Source organism: Hevea brasiliensis, unplaced genomic scaffold (assembly GCF_030052815.1).
Source record: "Hevea brasiliensis isolate MT/VB/25A 57/8 unplaced genomic scaffold, ASM3005281v1 Scaf1, whole genome shotgun sequence".
Classification (NCBI taxonomy): domain Eukaryota; kingdom Viridiplantae; phylum Streptophyta; class Magnoliopsida; order Malpighiales; family Euphorbiaceae; genus Hevea; species Hevea brasiliensis.
The window spans coordinates 12,193,098-12,212,235 of record NW_026614585.1 but is presented as its reverse complement, the minus strand read 5'-3'; the positions used below and the strand labels follow the sequence as shown (position 1 = coordinate 12,212,235).

The window sequence follows — 19,138 nt, the reverse complement described above, 5'->3', positions numbered from 1 at the left end:
AATGCTCACAAAGTCCCAAGCGACGCATCGGTAGCATAATCAGGTCGCTTTCCTGACACGTTGGGGGAAGGTTCCAGAAAAACAATAATAAAATCGAATAAATGAGGTCGATTAGTTAGGGTTATCAGAATTGAGAAAACTTTCAAAACCCCGAATTGGGTAACGGTGATTCATTTAGAGATCAGATCGGATATGCATATCAGAGATCAAAAAAAAATAACTAATGCAATAATAAATAAAAAACCTTCAAATAAAATTTCATTTCATTTCCAAAAGATCGGATTACATCATTTGGGCGATCTTAAGAGATCATATTACATCATTAGGGGAATCTTTAAAGATCAGATTACATCATTTGGGCAATCTCTAAAGATCAGCATTACATCTTACCCAGTAAGGGCCTATTGTCAAAGCCTAGTCTTGTGGCTGAATCAAAAGATGTGTTTGATTAGAAAGCCAGCCACAAGTATTGGATAGATGTGCAGCTCAGATAGGGTGACTCTGACTCTCATGATGGTGAGCGGAGTCATCATCGATATCATCGACCAGAATCGAGCTGCAGTTGGGACGCCCGATGTGGTGAGGAGCCAAATGAACTTCAATAGGCGGTCACCGACATTAAGATTGAAATTAGCAGTCCTCTTGCCTGAGATCGGTCCACTGATTATACCGATAGACTGATTCGAGATCGGCACAATCATCACTTTCGATCTTGATCGGCGAATTAGTTCGGTTCCCTCATTGTCATTAGATGTTGTCCTCATGGTTTTTCAATCGCTAGGATCATAAATTTTCAGGCGAAGGGTGAAGAAAATGGTCGAAAAAAGATAAAAAGTAGTCACCATAATTAGAAATATTACCAGAAAAACTAAAATCGTAGAAATGGAGAAACTGAAGGAGGAGAAGTGAAGTGTGGAGGGGATTTCCCTGTTGGTGCATATATATAGGGGCTGGGCATTTATTGCATACAGAAACCGAAGCGGATGCATCAGAAGAATTAATGGCATTGACCAAGACAAGTTGGATAAGGAAGAAAAATCTAGAATGGGAGAGATTGGGGAATGAGAAGGGACCTGATACTAGAGAGATTAGAAAAGGATAGAGTCATAATAGGGAGATCGGAAGAAATAGAGATCGGAAAGCACGAAGAGATTGAATAGCTTTCAAATAACTCTCTTCATAATCAGAGTCGAGCATTGCAGGCGTGATCAAATCTTCACCACACACCTCAGTTGCAGAAACGCCTACCTAACTAACAGACGCCAAAACAGTTATGGCAGTTCTGTACACCTCGATCTCCATCGTTGCTCGTATTTGTAAGGATGGACCGGGAGCCCTTGGATCAAAAAGTAGACGACAGGATCGGTGCTTTTTATTTCCAGCCCTCGGATCTATCTTGTAAGGCAAGACCCTGAGCCGTTGGATTAAGAGAAGAAAGGACGGATGTTCTGGATGAAACCTCAACCCTCCATTTTGATTCTCTTTAATTCTCAGACATCGGATTGTGCCCTTTGAAATCTAAACCCTCCGTCTCCCCTGATGAGATCCTGACCCTTCATGAGGAGCACCCGTTCCCTATAAATACCTGCATGCAATACTGTAGAAGGGACGAAAAAAGAAAAGGTGGTGGTGATTATAGTGGAAAGACTCTGAAATTTGATTCAGTCTTGCCACTTTGCCATTCTGAGCTTTCGTAGAATCAAGAAACTTTAGAAACCAGTTTTCTTAAGTATCTTCATTGAAGGAGTTCTGGACCCTGAAATTCTTCGTTTTCAGTGTCTGTTCATTACTCTATGAGATCATTTTTCCTTTTTTCGTTCGGTTTCTTCTTCACCGCCTTAACATCAGTATATTACTCTCCAACCTTAACTTCATTCCAACCCGTTTTCCGTCACTTCGACTCAACTGCATTCCGACCTGGTTCCCGTTACTTCGAAGTAAGCACTAGTCCTTCGGCCGTCAGCTTTCAACTCTACAATATTTGAGGATTATGGAGTCATTCCATCCGTCTCCTTAACTCCCCACAGGTAAGCGTCTAAACTATTATTTGGTCGAATACCCTTGTTTATTTCCTCCAGCTTTCTTTTGAAATTTCTACATCCAGTTGCACTGAAATCTCAAATAGATTGTCCAGGCCAATAGTTATTTCTTGTGCCTTCTTTTATTTCATTTACAAATTCCATTTATCGTCATTTAGTTTTCACTTCCTTCGAGAGTAGACATGCAATTCACAAGCAACCTATAAATACTCAAAAGAATGTAGGCAGGGGTATTACCATAGGAGAGTTTTCGAACAAATAAAATGACAAAAGGATAGTTGTAACAAAAGGTTGAATAATAGGTCAGATGAATAAGTTATGAGGTCGGGCTACGAAATGAGCCCAGGAGATAACATAATAGAGCGGGAATCAAGATAGGATCGAGTCCCGGACTAGTGACTAAAAGAGATCAGATGTCGCCAGCCAAAGAGTTCTGGTAAGGCGATCACATAGGAGATCGGTGAGAAGTTCGGTCTTGTATCCACCCTCTAGTTATAAGGCTCAGTGGGTTAGGAGTAGCTTTGCACGGGTTACTTGCGCCCTTGGGCCCCAGAATCCTTAGTTCAAAGTTTTCACGATATGTGATCCTAACAAGTACTTTAAGAGATCGGGGGAGAGTTCTTACCTGATTCTCGGCCAAAATCTTTAAAAAATATATATATGGAGATCGGAGGAGAGTTCTTATCCGAGAACCTTCGCGTAAAATTTTAAACAAAACACTTTAAGAGATCGGGGGAGAGTTCTTACCTGATTCTCAGCCAAAATCTTTAAAAAAATATACGTGGAGATCGGAGGAGAGTTCTTATCCGAGATCCTTCGCTTAAAACTTTAAACAAAATACTTTAAGAGATCAGGAGAGAGTTCTTACCTGATTCTCAGCCAAAACCTCAAAAAATATGTGGAGATCGGAGGAGAGTTCTTATATGAAATTTCCCACTTAAATTAATACATTAAGGGATCGGGAGAGAGTCTTTATCCGAATTCTCTTAACCAAAACTCGAATTAAAATATCACAATTTCAATGCACAAAGTAACCCCCAAACAAAGATCTACTATCCGACACTTACTGACTAAGGGTCATCTCATGCACTCATGTTCTTGGGCAATCCTGAATAGTAAAATATCAAATATTCCTTTTATTCATACGAAGGATTAACATCGTCACTCCAACCCCCCTAATTACCAGTCTTAAGTTATGAAGAGCATAATGTTAAATCTGTTTACCCTCGTTGAGGGACGAGGTGGGGTGCCTAACACTTTCCCCACCCGTACATGGACCCCGAACCTAGAATCTCTGTTTTCAAAGTGGTTTTCTTTTTAATTTACCATTCACAAATGGTTTTCTTTAATTTCTCTCAAAATTAAAGTGGCGACTCCTCACTTTTTCCACTTCGGTGAGAGTTCGTCCGGACGACCGCAAAAACCCTTGGGACAAGGAGCCAGTTGTAAGGTTAGAATCCCAGAAGTAATGGAACTAGTAATCAAGATAGGACTAAGAGATTAAAAAAAAAAAAGTCAAAGTAGATGTTGGGATGGATATCCTTAAAGGAAAGGCATAAGGGTGAGAGAGGACAAAAGTTAAAGAATAAGTACAATAAGTTGGAAAGATATCAACACTAGTAGAAATAGAAAAAAAAAAAAAAGTGGATAAGATCCAAAGGATAGGTGAAAAGCTCAGTAGAGTTGGTTACAATGATGAGGATAAGGAGGAATAAGTATGCTAGGGACATACTAAGGGATGTTTAAAAAAAATTATGGTGAAATGGTAAGATAAAGGAATAATGGAGCCTCGATTTAAGTACCAATGTGTCAGGAAGCATGTCAGATAGTAAGAAATTTCAAGCAGAAGGCAATTAACTCTCTTTTCAAAAAAGGATTAGGATATGATAAGTTGTTTTGTCTGGATGGCTTAGGAATACATAGACTTTTGTTAGGTTAGAGAAGAGGCCCAACCCACTTTCTACTATTAATAAATAGAATATGAACACTCAACACTTAGATAGAGCTCTACATAAATAGTTATATAAGATGGGCAGGGGTTGATTTGAGGACCTTAGTAATAACAAAAGTAAATTGAGAATTCAAAGTATCATCGGAATAAGAAGATGCATAGGTGTTGACCAATGGGGCCATTGGACAAGTAAAGATGTCAAACAAGATACCTATGATAGGTGCTACAAGAAAGCATCTCATAGGATACTATAGGATAAGGAACATAAGTCATGTTTGTAGGAAGTAGAGATTGTTAAAACAGAGATATGGGGACTGAAGTCACAAAGAGATACGTTAGGGCACAATGAAGGAGAGGTAAGCACCAAAGCTGATGGAAGTTATGAGATATCAAGTCAAACACAGTGGAGGTATAGTGAGTACTAAAGATGTCAGAAAAAGATTAAGGAGTGGTTTGAGGTATGAGTTTCGCTGTGAAATGACGATGATAGCTAGGATACTACAGCAGTCAAAAGAGCTATGCGGATCCTAGGCGAAAGGATGTAGCGTTTGCAGTGAGTGATTATGTATTCCTAAAGGTCTCCCCAATGAAAGAAGTCATGAGGTTTGGGAAGGAAGGCAAGCTGCCACCTAGATACATAGGACCTTTTGAGGTCATTGATAGAGTTGGAACAGTTGCTGACCAGTTAGAGTTACCACCAAGCCTTTCTCACGTCCGCCTAGTATTCCACATTTCCATGCTTAGGAAGTACATACATGATCCTTCCCATGTGTTATAACCCAATACAGTAGAGTTGAAGGAAAACCTAACCTTCAAGGAGCAGCCAATAGCCATAGTGGACTTTCAGATGAGGCAGCTATGGTCAAAACAGATCCCTATGGTTAAGGTTTTGTAGAGGAACCAATCGGTAGAAGAGTATACCTGGGAGTTAAAGCAAGACATGCGCAATAAGTACCCATACTTATCCACTGTGTAATCTTGTAATTCTTTATTCTGTCTTGTATAAAATTCGAGGACGAATTTTCTGTAAGGGGGGGAGAATGTAATACCCCTAATTTTTAAATAATTATTTTATATGTAAATATGAATATTTTAGTCTAACCCTTGGTGTTGTGGGCTTTGCATAGGTACTTTCGTTTTGTGGCAATTAGACCGTCGCTCGAATCTATAATTTCGGGCTGAACAGATAAGCTGTCGGAATCACTTCAGAACTAAGTCAAAGTTATAGGCTACCCCACCATTTTTCAGACGCCCTAGACGCATTCCAAGCGTCAGAATTGGCATAGGTAAACCCGAACTCCGAGTTTATTCAATTTTATAGTGCTGGGTTTAGAATAAAATTTTATAAAATATTCATGGGTAGTTACAAAATTATGATTCATTTTGTATTAGCTTAGTAATATTGTTAAGGACCGTGGGGTAAAATTTTAGAATTTTTAGAGCTCATTTGGGTAGTTTTTGCAAAAAAGGTTAGTTGTAGGGACTACATTGTAATTTTTTAAAATTGTGGTTGTTGACTGTTAGATGGGCCCAGGAGGGGCCATGTGATGTGATTGAGATATGGTTATATAACTTGTGGATATAGAAGTGTATTTTGAATCTTTTTTCATGGTGGGAAGGTCCTAGGTATAGGGAAAATTTTGCTGGATTTTCGACACAACTTAAAGTGTCTTTGGTTTTTTTTAAGCTTGTATTGAGTCAATTATATTAAATAATTGTAATATAATTGTCAGGTGAGCCGAGATAGCCTTTCTCCTCTACCCAGCCACCACAGTGACCTTAGTTTACGTCTATGAGTAAAATATTAATTTTACTTATAATTTTAATATTATTATATATTTAGGAATGCCCATGCATCACTTATTAATATATATTTATGTAGTTAAATACTAGGCACGTTTTATATTGCATCTTTATTTGATGAATTATTATGGATGTTGTTTTATGGTAATTTGGAGCAGCATACGTGTGTTGGTGTGCGTGTGGTATATGATATTGGTTATGGACAGAACGAATAGACGTAGTTGGAGCTTGACTTGCTGGGATTCGATCCTTTATAGATAAGTCGAGGTAGGCGCGGTTCGAAATGATCTTGCTGGCCCCCGTATTCGGTCTATTAAGAGAAAGTCCGGCTTGAAATCTACTCACTGGCGGAAGCTGAATTTAAGAGAGCTATATAGGGGATCAGCTCCCATATATATATATATATATATATATATATATATATATATATATATATATATATATATATATTGTTTGAACAATATATAGGTGTGTGAGTGCTCCAAATTACTTTTTGTTGTTTATGATGTGATTTGTATGAAAATTATGAAGGTGTTGCATTTCACTCTTTATGATGCATTAGCTTTAGATAGCTATAGAAATTGTACTTAAAATCAGTATTTTACTCTCTGAGTCGAACGCTCACTCCTGTTCACCCTTTTTTTCCAGGCTACAGGAGGAGACCTTTTTCAGAATAACCTGTTTCTTTCCTGGCAGGTTATCAATAGTTACTTAATTGTATTATTATTTTCTAAATTTATAATTTATAACTCCGCATGTACTAGCAGTCGCATTAATTTTGTCAGGGACCGTATGAATTTAAGTTTTTGTATTAATAAATGAAAATTTTTTATAATTTTTAAATAGTTTGTAAATGATGTGACAAGGTTGAGCTAAACTCTTTTAATTTTAGTTCCTGATAATTATTGGATTAAGTTGGCCCGAAATAAAATTATAATAGTTTAATTTATTTTATTTTATATGCATGTTAGGCCTAAATTGTGGGCCTAGTAGTGGGTTTGGGAACAGTAAGGCTTACTATGGGCCTCGTGGGCTTTATACTGGCCCAGGTCCTAGTGCCGATCTGGCCTATAGATTGGGTCATGACAGTTGGACTCCCCTAGTTTTGGTTTCCTGATAGAAATCGGGTTAAATTGGCCCAAAATAAATTTATAATATTTTATTTTATTTTTATTTGCATGTTGGGCCTTGATCTTGGTCCTGGTTTTGACTTTGGGAATAATGAAACTTACTATGAGTCTCGGGAGTTTTCTACCGGTCCAAGTCCTAGTGCTGGTTCGGTCCGTGAAATCGGGTCATGACACATACTGACAAAAATCACGAAAGTATTATTTCAATTTGTGATTTCTTGTTTAGATGAATATATATGAAATCGCTTCTTCAATTGGCAATTTCTATAACACTACATTTATTTGATAAATAGTTTAAATTTTACATTATTTTGATAAAATATTTTTAAATTTATATTATTTAAATAATTAATCTGCCAAACGCGATATAGCTTTTTTGTTCTTTCATTTTTATATTTTTATGTAAAAAAAACTAACTTATTATATTAACCATCAAATTTTTTTTATTTAAACGTTTTCAAATTTTAATTATTAAAATCTTATTTTATATAAAAAAAATATTTAAAATTTCTTTTATTACCTCTTAAAAATTTTTCAAGTTTTAAGTTTATAATTTTAATGCCTATCATATAATATATCTCTAAAAATATAATATTTTTAATTATTTTTTTTTTTTTTGAATAGAGGGATTGGGGAGTAGACTCAGAATATGAGTATATCAAGTGAGTGATATAATTTTAACCGCCGGATCAAGTGATATAAGGTTTTAATTAAATTTTTTGTTACATTAAAAAAAGGATGAATTATTTTTTTATAAAGTTATATTAATACATATTTAAATAATTACATACTAGAAAATTATTTATAAAATTTAAACATTTATTTTAAAAACTTTTTAGATTTCAAATTTAAGAATTTTTGTAATAGTGCTTTAAAAATCATTATGCGATGTATGCGTTTTTTTTCCTATTCTGTTTATTCTTTTATTACTAAATATCAGCTAATTTAAAAATCAATAGAAAATAAACTATTTATCAACTTATTTAAAAATTTAAAATTAAATGTTTTATATCTTGTCAAATACAAGATTACACTTTTTGCTACTAAAAAAAGTCATATATTAACAATTGATATAAAATTACGATTAATTAAAAATTTAGCATCAATACAATTTTATAGAATGATTATGAAAAAAAAAAAAAAATATATATATATATATATATATATATATATATAAAATAATAAATAATCAGTTGCGTTGGTGAACGACTAGTTGCTATAGAACCTAAAATAAAAGGCTTTTTTACTTCTTTTTTTTTTTCAATTATGAATCAATGTGTATTTGTTTTTGAAAAAAAAAATGGTTAATTAATTATTTCTCAAGATGGCCACAAAATTGAGGAAGTTTCAATAGTTATGAAGTCCAAGATATCCATTTATTGAGTATTTGCTTACATCCAAATCTTAAATAATTAGATTTTTCCAACTCTCTTCGTGCCATATCCAATTCTTAGTGACCCAAATGCAACCCAAGATAAGTTGCCTAATCAAACTACTGACTTGAACTAGAATATTATAGGCTATAGCATCCCATATTGGAAACCTAAGGATGTATAATATTGTTCTCGATATTCCACTTGAGGCTCCAGTGGCGACTCGCACACTTATAAGCCCAATATGCCCATCCAAAAGTGGCTCGCCCATAAACTTCCTGTTGAGCTTTAGCAAACTTTTGGTAATCTTCCTTTGATGCTCCCTTTACATTCCATTCTGCAGTCCATTCCCCTGCAAAAAATTCCATCATACAATCGACCACAAAACTAGCCCAATGGTTTCTTGCTGGAATTTGCTGGTTATAGCATAAATCTATTTCGTCTATATAGTTAAAATATAGATATGATTTTGGAGTTACCAACAAAACTGAGGGGACCATTTGTAGTGGTCACTTTCCTGAGATCGTTAGAACGCGAATTATAGATGAAATCAATATTCTGTTGTACGCTCATTTTCGTGAAACCATCCCAAAACAGGTTGTAGTAATGCACATCAATGGCTACAAGATTAAGGGTGCTTGCAAACGAGAGCAATTCAGTTGGATCAGCAGGTCCTAGCCTGTTTGAAAGAATCACATAAGCAGTTTGAGTGTACTTCCTGACAGCTTCATAAGCTGCTTGATAATACTTTGTAAGAGTGTCTAGACTGATGCCTGGGGCCTGAGGCTCATTCATCAATGCTATTGCTGCAAGACTTGGCCTGTTTGCATATCTGCTTAACATGTAGCAACGGCTATATGTTTTAGAATAATCCCGACAAAATTAAATTGAATAAACTAGAAACAAGCGTTAAAACCTTGCCGCTAGGAAGTCAATTACAGCTACTGTAACTTGTATGTAGGAATCTCCCCATTCCTGAAAGCCATCCCTTGCTGCACTGTGTTCATTCCCATTTTGTGAACCCTGAGCTGCATGCAAATCAACAATTACCTTTATTCCGTATTTCCTGCATAAGATAGGAGCATTTATAATCCATGTGTTCTCATTCTAAACAAAAAAGGAAAAAAAAATTCCCATGAAATGAAATGATGAGCTTGAACTTACTCTGCCCAAGTGAAAGCATTATCTAAGGCTTTTAAGGATCCCCCAACAAAAGGTTTTGGTGGTGTTGGATCGTGTGCTATCCACCATCCAACTGGAATTCTCACAGCACTTATATTATTTGATGACAGGAAGTTGAAATCCTCGCTTTTGATGTAAGTGTTCCAGTGATCCTGGGAATCTTGCATTCTTAATTAGAAGGTTTCTCACTTGTAAAATTCAGATTAATAAGCATATATATTTTGTTCAATGCTTACTTGTAGAACTTTAGGTGCTTTATCTGGGCCATAACCATTTGTGATTTGGTATTCACCTTGTAAAGTTCTGACAATGTTGATTATAAAGACAGATGGATCACTGTCTTCCCAACCAGAAACAGAGCCTCCATAATCTGCAGTCACCGATGTCTCTGACTGTGCCTGATTACAAATATCCACCAATTTATTATTCACTCTTTAGCATTTGTTTCCCAAATTCTTTGATAAAAAAGATGTAATACATATATTACCTGAAGGAGTTGGCCATTTGATGCTTGAAAGCGAACTCGAGTAGGATCATTAGTATTCCTTATAATGTGAAATGTTTCAGGGTCTCCAGCAGTATTTGAAACAGCTACTAGTTTGTTTCCTTGAGTTTCCAATCCCACAAACTGCTTGTTCAGCACCCTCAAATTGAAATATGTGTCATTGATCCTCCACAACTGCATATATATAATAAGACAAATGCCACAATTAATTAATGGACATGAGTTTGAAGTACTCCTCTCTCTCTCTCTCTCTCTCTCTCTCTCTCTCTCTCTCTATATATATATATATATATATATATATATATATATCAATGGCTGAATGAAGAATTTACTCTGAAAGTTTCCCAGTCAGAAGGAATGGAGCGATTGGCTACAAGCGAGGTTCCACCTCCATTTTCTGCACAGAGATACTTCTGCAGCTTTGTAGACTTCAACTGGACATGAGTTCCATCCTACCAAATGGTGAAAAAATAACGCAACAAAATAAAACTTCCACAGAAAACTTCAACAATAAGAGACTACTACCAACAGACCCAAAAAATGAATTCATGAGTGGTTGATGGTAAATACAAAACTGGAACTAGGTACCAGAAGATCTTTGTTAATGATTCCATCAAAGATAGAAGGATTCATCCAGCCTTCGGTGACAAGCCAATTTCCTAAGTTCACAGCTTTAAATGGCTGTGCCTGGGAAAAAGTGATGTAAAAAGCAAGAAGAAGGTAAAGGCAAGAAGCCATTTTTTTTTGGTGAGAAATGAAAAAGGTTTGGGCATGAATAATATAAGGCAAGTGGACGTATTTATTAATTAGAATCATGTCAAACAGATGTAAATGCTTAACGACTATAGGACAGCAAATTAAACAATTGATAGAGACATTAGAATCTGCTTTTTTATATTTTATAAAAAAAAAAAAATTAGATTTATGAGAGTGGACTATGTAGATATATTTTTCTCACCAGATATAAAATTACTTATTACTCGTTATTTCTTTTGATAATTTTTATTTAATCATTCTATATGTTTAATTTAATTAATTATATCTATTCATTAAAATTTGATTTATTAAAAAAATTTTAAATTATATAAAAATAATTATAATACACCCCATCAAATCAATAAAAAAATTGTCTCACTAAAATGGTTATTTGTTTATAAAAACAAAAAATATTTTATTAATTAAAAATAAAATATAAAAGAAAAATATAAATTAATATATTATATTTTTCATACAAATCACTTATATAAATAAATAAATAAAATTTTAAAATTTAATAATATTGATAGAGAATATAAATTGATAGATAAATTGATTGTGCACTCTATCATTAAACTCTTATAGAATTTTATGAGCTTAATCATATAATCTTCAAATTAAGATATCTTATTAAAGGAAAGATTTACACTTCATAAAGTATTCATCTCTTAAAAAATAAAATTTCCCGATAACAAAAAAATAAAATAACTTTATTAAAAAGAAAAAATATTAAAGAAAACTTAAAATTTAAAAATTTATTCATTCAAAATTTTTATAGATTTGAGAAAATGTGTTTAAAATATATTTTAAATAGATATAAATATGAAAATTTTAAAAAAATTAACATAAAAAGGGGGGAGAATATTTTCCGGGCCACTCAGATGGGAAAAGAGGGTTTATCCATATAGTTTTGGAAGGATCACTAAAATTCTTAATTTCAAATCTATAGTATTTAATAAAAATAATAATTGTTTTCAAAAAATAAAAATAAAAATATTAATTAATTAATTTCGCATTAAAATATCTAATCCTTAAACTTTTTGTTGTCCAAAAAAGAAAGAAAAGACGCCTATCAATTTCACCGACAGCTGTGATAAATCAGTCTCCACTCAATCATTTTTCTTTAACTTTGTTCATGAATTAGAGAAAAGAGACAGATTAACCATTAAGATTTTTATTAAAAAAAAACAATCGACTTCTATTAACATTTAAATTAAAAGTTTTATAATTTTAAAAATGACTCTAACAATACTATTAAAGTTTTTATAAATATTTTTTTTTATAATATTTGAAATAAAATTTAAAATTATTTATAAATTTTTATAATTAAAATTTATAAAAAAAAAAAACTCTAAATAATAATTATAAATTAATTTTATAATTTATGTGCTTTAAAATTAATGAAATGCATGATTTAGAAATTAAAAAAAAAAAATTGAAGCCTAGCTTGGTACATGTACACTATTATTTGGCCCGTGAATATCAATGGTGGAAAAATGCCTAAAAGCAGTAGACTTGCAAACTAGTATTTTTGGCTGGTCTGGCATATTTTCTATTTTGACAAGCGAAACTCAATTTTTATATATACACCCACAAACTTATTTGTTATATTATATTAATATAATGAAAGTTTGCATAGATTAGAAAAACAAAGAGTAAAGGAAATGAAGAATAAGATCTTCGTATATTGATCAATGAAAAAATAAAAAGATTCTCTAGTTGAGTTGTCTATCCTAGCCAATCAAATTAAGTTTTGCTGATAACAACTTAGCACGCCTATAACAACAGCTCATGACAGCTTAACTAATTAACATCACGCTTATAAAAAGATTCTCTAGCTGTAACTTGAGTTTAATATAAATACGATAACATCTCCCTCAAGATGGAGTTGGAGAGAAATCAACCAACCCTATTTTGGACGGTAGAAATAAGAACGTTTATGTGCATAGGGGCTTGGTGAACAAGTCTACAAGTTGGTGCTTTGAAGCCACATGAACAGTAGAAATGAAACTAGCTGCTGATTTCTCACTGTGACAATCAATATCCAAGTGCTTGGTACGTTCATAGAACATTGGATTCGTAGCTATATGAATTACAGCTTGATTGTCACATCTAAGTGAAATAGGCAAGGACACAGGGATTTGAAGATCGTGAAGAACATAGGTGATCCATTGTAACTTACACGCTGTGGTTGCCATGTTTCTATACTCAGCCTCTGCAGAAGATTGACTCACAGTTGACTGCTTTCTGGATTTCCATGACTTAATTGAGGGGCCCAAAAAATGCAATAACCAGTAATGGACTTCCTAGTTGTAGAGCAGGTAGCCTAGCCAGCACAAAATGCTGAAAGCTGTAAGGAATTGGATTTGGGAAAGAAAATCCATTTGGATGGACAACTCTTTAGATATTTTAAAACATCAAGATGGGATTGACATGGAACCTGCATAAACTGACTCAATTGTTGGACTGAGTCGGTTATGGCCTTGTGAGACTCAAATACAACAATCTCCCCACAAGCCGGTAAACTTCCGGATGAGGCAATGGATCTCCCATATTAGGCACTAGTTTGCCCTTAACCATAGGAGTAGAGACGATTTTGGCATCTTGAAGGCCTGCATCTTTGACAATATCTAAGATATACTTCCTCTGGTTTAAGTACAATCTGGAATCAGACCTAGCTATTTCCAACCCAAGAAAGAACTTTGCATAACCCATGTCCTTAATTGTGAACTGGTGATGAAGGAACTGCTTTACCTGAATAATCAACTTTTCAGAAACTCCAGTAAGCAAAACCTCTTCTACATAAACCAATAAAGCAAGAAAAGTGGAACCAGTTCCCTTGACAAATAGGCAATGATCATGGGAGGACTGTATGAACCCAAATTCTTTCAATTTAGCAGTAAACTCCTTGTTCCATTGCCTTCGTGCCAGCTTTAAACCATACAAGGACTTCTAGAGTTTACAAACTTGGCCTCGTAAAGCTTTATCATACCCCTCAGGAGCAACCATATAAAGCTCTTCATCAATGTATCCATGCAAGAATGCATTATTTACGTCTAATTGATGCAAGGGCCAACCTTTTGCTGCTGCAATTGCTAAAAATAGTCTAACTTTAACTAGCTTTGCCACTGGGAAGTAACTGTCTGCGTCGTCTAGGCCAAGTAATTGATTATCCACTGTTCCATTAGGTAAATACTTCACCTTATACACCCATTTGCAGCTCATAGGTTTTTTTGTTTAGGTGGCAGGGTAGTTAGCTGCCAAGTTTGAATAGCTTCCAATGTATTCAATTCAGTTTGCATAGCCAGTATCTAATTCTTGTCATGTTTAGCATGATGATAGGAAGTAGGTTATGGAATCTTAGACACACTAGCTATAAAGGCTAGGTAAGAAGGGTGAAAAGTAACTGAGGATAGAGAAATACCTTGGTGTGCTGCAGAAGTAATGAAATCAACAGTAGGCTGCTGGACTGTGGCAACAATGTCTTGCAACCAAGCAGGTTTAGACACTTTCCTTGTACTCTTTCTTAGTGGAATTGGATAAGAAGAAAGCTGTAAAGGTGAGAGAGATGAAATGACAGGTGAAATAGAAGTGCTAACTGGAAGTGAAATATCAAAATTGTGAAATTGATCACGTGAATCATGTGAAATTGATGGAGGAGATTGAGAAGCAATAATATTAGAATTATTAGAATGAGTAGGAGTATTAGTATCAAAATAGAAGGGAAGGGGAATTGAAGCATTTGGAGAAATGTCAGATGCAGCAAATGGAAAAACTCTCTCATGAAGCTTCACATCTCTAGAAATTAAACATTAGCGTGACTGTAAACTATATAGTTTGTAAGCTTTGTGATGTGGGGCATAGCCTAAAAGAACAGAAGAAATTTCTTTAGGGTCAAACTTGCATTTATGAGGCAACACATTTGTAGCATAACACAAACATCCTATCACCTTAAAATCGGAATAATCTGGTTCTTTGTGAAACAAAACTAAGTAAGGTGACTTCCAATCTAATACTACAGTAGGTAATCTATTGATTATATGAGTAGCAGCAAGTATTGATTCATACCAGAATTTACTACGAAAATTTGCTTGGAACATGATAGACCTTGCCACTTGTAATAAATGCTTATGCTTCATCTCAATAACACCATTTTGCTATGGGTTATACACATAAGATTTTTGATGTACAATACCTCTAGAATTAAAAATTTCAGCACAAGCAGAGTTAACAAACTCAATCCCATTATCAGTTCTCACTTTCTTAACTAACTTTTGAAATTGGGTTTGTAATACAAATGGCACTTGGGACTTAGCAAACACCATATAGGTGCATGTATATCTACTGTGATCATCAACAATGGTAACCATAAGAGTTGCTCCAGAAATAGAATTAACTCTATAAGGTCCCCACAAGTCTACATGAAAAAGCTCAAATATTTCAGTAGTAGAAACTGTACTAATAGGAAATGGAATCCTTTTCTGTTTAGACAATGGACAAATACAACAAACATGATGTGGCACTTTATTTAATTCAAGGATAGGTATATGAATAAGTTTGGAATAGGAAGCATGTTCCAATCTTGAATGCCAAAGAACTATTGAATTGTCTGCAATTTTATGAGAATTACAAGAAACTGAACAAACTTGATCACTAGTAGAAAAGGATTTTGTGTCTAGGTAATATGCTCTAGCTCTAGCCTTTCCAACAGCAAAGACTTCATTATTCTACATATCTTGCATTAAACACTTTTCATGGAAAAATTGAACAGAAACGTTACATGTTGTAGCAAGGGTACTGACAGAAAGCAAATTGCATTTAAAGTTGGGAACATGTAAAACATTGGTTAATATGAGTTTGGGGTAGAAAATTATATGACCTATGTGGGTAACAGTTTGAACAAAACCATCATGCAAATAAACAAGTTTTGGTTTAGTCAAAAAATTGGTTTTATCGAAGAAAGAAAGATTGGCACCCGTGTGGTTGGCTGCCCCTATGTCTATGATCCAGATTCCCTTATTCCTAACAATCATACTAACTAAACAAGAATCAGAAACATTACCCGCAAAATCTGCAGTGTTTGCAAAGTCAGATTCATTACTAGGTGCCTTGCCTTTCATGAATTTCATCATTTCCTGTTGAAACATGTGACAGAAATTGGCACTCAAATCCTTATACTTGCCTTGAGCTGTAGCATCAGTATCCATTGGTGTATCAGCAATATGAGCTACAGCATTGGCCTGCTGTTTACCTTTTTTTTTTTGTGTCAAAGTTCCTTATACCAATCCGGATAGCCAATTAGTTTAAAACAAGAATCCCTCATGCGGCCTCCAGTGTTGCAATTGTTGCAAAACCTCTCATCCTCCTTCCCATACTCCTTAAAAGAAGGTTTGAAGTTATTAGCTGGGCCACTAATATCTCTGAAGTTGTTCTTCTTAAAGTTCTGTGATCTAGCCAACATTACAGCAGTTGTTTCACTGGATTCAATTACAACATTCTGCACTTCTCTTTGTTTCTCCACACTAAGTATCGTTTAATATGCCAAGTTGACACTTGGGAGTGAACCCATCAATAAAATCTGATTTTTGACATGGTCATAATTCTCATTGAGACCTATCAAACATTAGCCTATCCTCACTTTCAATGGCAGCTACTGCCTTAGAAGCACCACAAGTGCATGCAGGAAATGGACGCAAACAAGATTGTTTATCCCACATCTTTTTCAATTTGGTAAAATAGGCCATTAAAGATTTGTTCCCCTGAGTAAAAGCACAAATGTCTTTCTTAATCTGAAATAACAGTGGCCCATTGCTTTCCCCAAAACATTGCTTTAGTTCATCCCAAAGATCTTTAGCAAAGGCTGTAAACCAAAAAGATTCAACAATCTCTTTTGAAATGGTATTTAAGATCCAAGACACAACCATACTGTCCACCCTTTGCCATCTCTCAAAAAGAGGCGAGTCGACAGAAGGCATTTCACATTTGCCATTAATAAAACCCAATTTGTCTTTAGCTCTAAGTGCTATGATCATCGATCTACTCCATGTAAGGTAATTTTCACCAATTATCAAGGCACTTACCAAGATCAAACTCGGATGGTCCAAGTTATGCAAATACAGCGGATCGTTGCTCAGATTCGCAACAACATGACCCTCAGTTCCTGCTCCATTCCTCTCGCCTGAAGCTTCCTCCATTAATCTCATTCTTCGAGCTAAAGAGAACACAAAGGTTGCGAAAGAACAGAAGTAATAGAGGAAATTGCAGTATCTCAGCCCTGTGGCTCTGATATCATGTACAGATTAGAAAAACAGAGAGCAAAGGAAATGGAGAATAAGATCTTCATATAAATCAATGAAAAAATAAAGAGGTTTACATACACAGAAGGAAAAGTAACTGCTCCAGCTGAGCTGTCTACACAAGCCGATCAAATTAAGTTTAGCTCATAACAGCTTGGCACGACTATAACAGATCACGACAGCTTAACTAATCAAGATCACGCCTATAACAAAATCTCCAGCTGTAACTCGAGTTTCCCTCCAAAACATAACTTCAGTAATGACTAATGATATCAATAATTTATTTTGTGTTTGCATTATGCTTCATTGATATATAAATTTGCTATTCTAAAAATTTTATAAATATTTCTTTTATTCTAAAATACTGTTATTTAAATTCTAAAATTTTAACTAAAAATTTTAAATTATTTTTTAGAAAAGAAATTACATGCTAAAATTTAATAAATTTATTTTTATAGTTGTCTATAATATTTACCAAACTACTAATTATAATAGTGTACTATTTTCATTATTTTTCTTTACTTTGTAATAAAAAAAATTATATAATACGTTCATTCAATTTATAATTTATTTTTATTATAATTTCATTTAATTTTATCAAATAATTGATTTAATTGCTTAATTAATTTAAATAAATCATTAATTATAAATTTAATATGTGTTCAAAATTTATAATAATAATTAAAACTTTTAATTATGAATACCATCTAATTAAATATAATTTTAATTTAATTGATTTAATGATTTATAACAGTAAATTATTTTTTAAAGCCAAAACAGCAATTTCATTTATTCAAATCAGCAGTAATAGCATGTAATACTCTTAATTTTTAAATAATTATTTTATATGTAAATATTATTATTTTATTATATTAAATATTATGAAAATTTATTTAGAATTTTTCTAAATTTTAAAAACCGGATTTGATTTTCTTAAGACAATAAATTTCATTAATTTTTAAAAATTAATTTGAAGACCACATGGTAAAACCAAAAATATATTTAAACTTCAAAATTTTTTTTGAGATTTTGATAAGTTTTTTGAAATTTTTGGGCCTCGTTTTTGATCCTAGAGCAAAGTAAAAATTTAATTTTAGGTATTCTGATCGAACCGGCTGAATCGGACTGAATCGGGTCGAATCAGTCGAATCGGACAGGCCTTCTTCCTTTTTCTCCTCTCTCCCCTGTGCGCCTTGACACCCCTCCTTCTCTCTCTATTTTCTCTCTCCTCTCTCCTCCCGTCGCCAGCCAGTCACCACCCCTCCCTTCCCCAGTCACCAGCACACCTCCCCCACACCTCCCTGCCATTGGCCGACGCCCCAGGTGGCCGAAAAATACCACCAAAGTTCCCTCCTCATGCACGCGTTGTTTCATATTCCCAATGTGATTCCTGCCGATCAGGCCACCGATTGGATCGGGTCCAGTCCCAAACCTCATCTACACCTCTAGAGCTTTCCATAGACACCAAGAGCACCAATTTTCATCGAGCGAATTGTCTAATTTTTGTTCGGGAAGTTTTAACTAATTTCTATTTTTAGGCTAAATTTCTCCTAAACTGAGAACCCCACGGGAATTCCGAGAGTACCAGCGTACTCTACACGACAAGAGCTTCGCAGCAATATAAATTTCAAAATTTTTTGACACCAAAAATTCGGTGGGTCTCATAAACTTCGCAGTATTTTTTTGAGCTTCAAATGAGCTTATTTAATTTTGTAATAATTTTATTCTAACCCCTGGTGTTGTGGGCTTCCAGTAGGTACTTTCCTTTCATGGAAATTTGACTATTACCCAGATCTGTAATTTCGGACCGAGCAAATAAGCTGCCAAAACTACTTCAGAACCGGGTCAAAATTATAGGCTACCCCACCATTTTTAGATGCCCCAAATGCGTTCCAAGCGTCATAATTGGCATAGGTAAACCCGAACTCTGAGTTTCTTCAATTTTATAATACCGGATTTATAATAAAATTTCATAAAATATTCATAGATAGCTAAAAAATTATAAAATTCTATAAAATATTCTTGGATAGCTAAAAAATTATAATTCCTTTTGCATTTGCTTTATAATATTGCTAAGGACCGCAGGGCAAAATTTTAGAATTT

At 34.2% G+C, this 19,138-nt stretch overlaps 1 protein-coding gene across 1 annotated transcript in view; it reads right to left on the bottom strand.

Annotated features, from left to right (window-relative positions):
- Positions 1-8,274: 8,274 nt before the first annotated feature.
- The window catches only part of LOC110646760 (probable glucan endo-1,6-beta-glucosidase B), a 56,037-nt gene continuing 45,173 nt past the window's right edge, over positions 8,275-19,138 (bottom strand). Inside the window, exons 5-11 of the mRNA XM_058141462.1 lie at positions 10,316-10,435; positions 9,966-10,157; positions 9,715-9,876; positions 9,461-9,630; positions 9,213-9,362; positions 8,776-9,128; positions 8,275-8,648 (exon numbers count right to left, since the gene is read on the bottom strand). Coding sequence (XP_057997445.1) covers positions 8,467-8,648; positions 8,776-9,128; positions 9,213-9,362; positions 9,461-9,630; positions 9,715-9,876; positions 9,966-10,157; positions 10,316-10,435 — 1,329 coding nt within the window. The 3' untranslated portion in view covers positions 8,275-8,466. The remainder of the gene's footprint in view (positions 8,649-8,775; positions 9,129-9,212; positions 9,363-9,460; positions 9,631-9,714; positions 9,877-9,965; positions 10,158-10,315; positions 10,436-19,138) is intronic.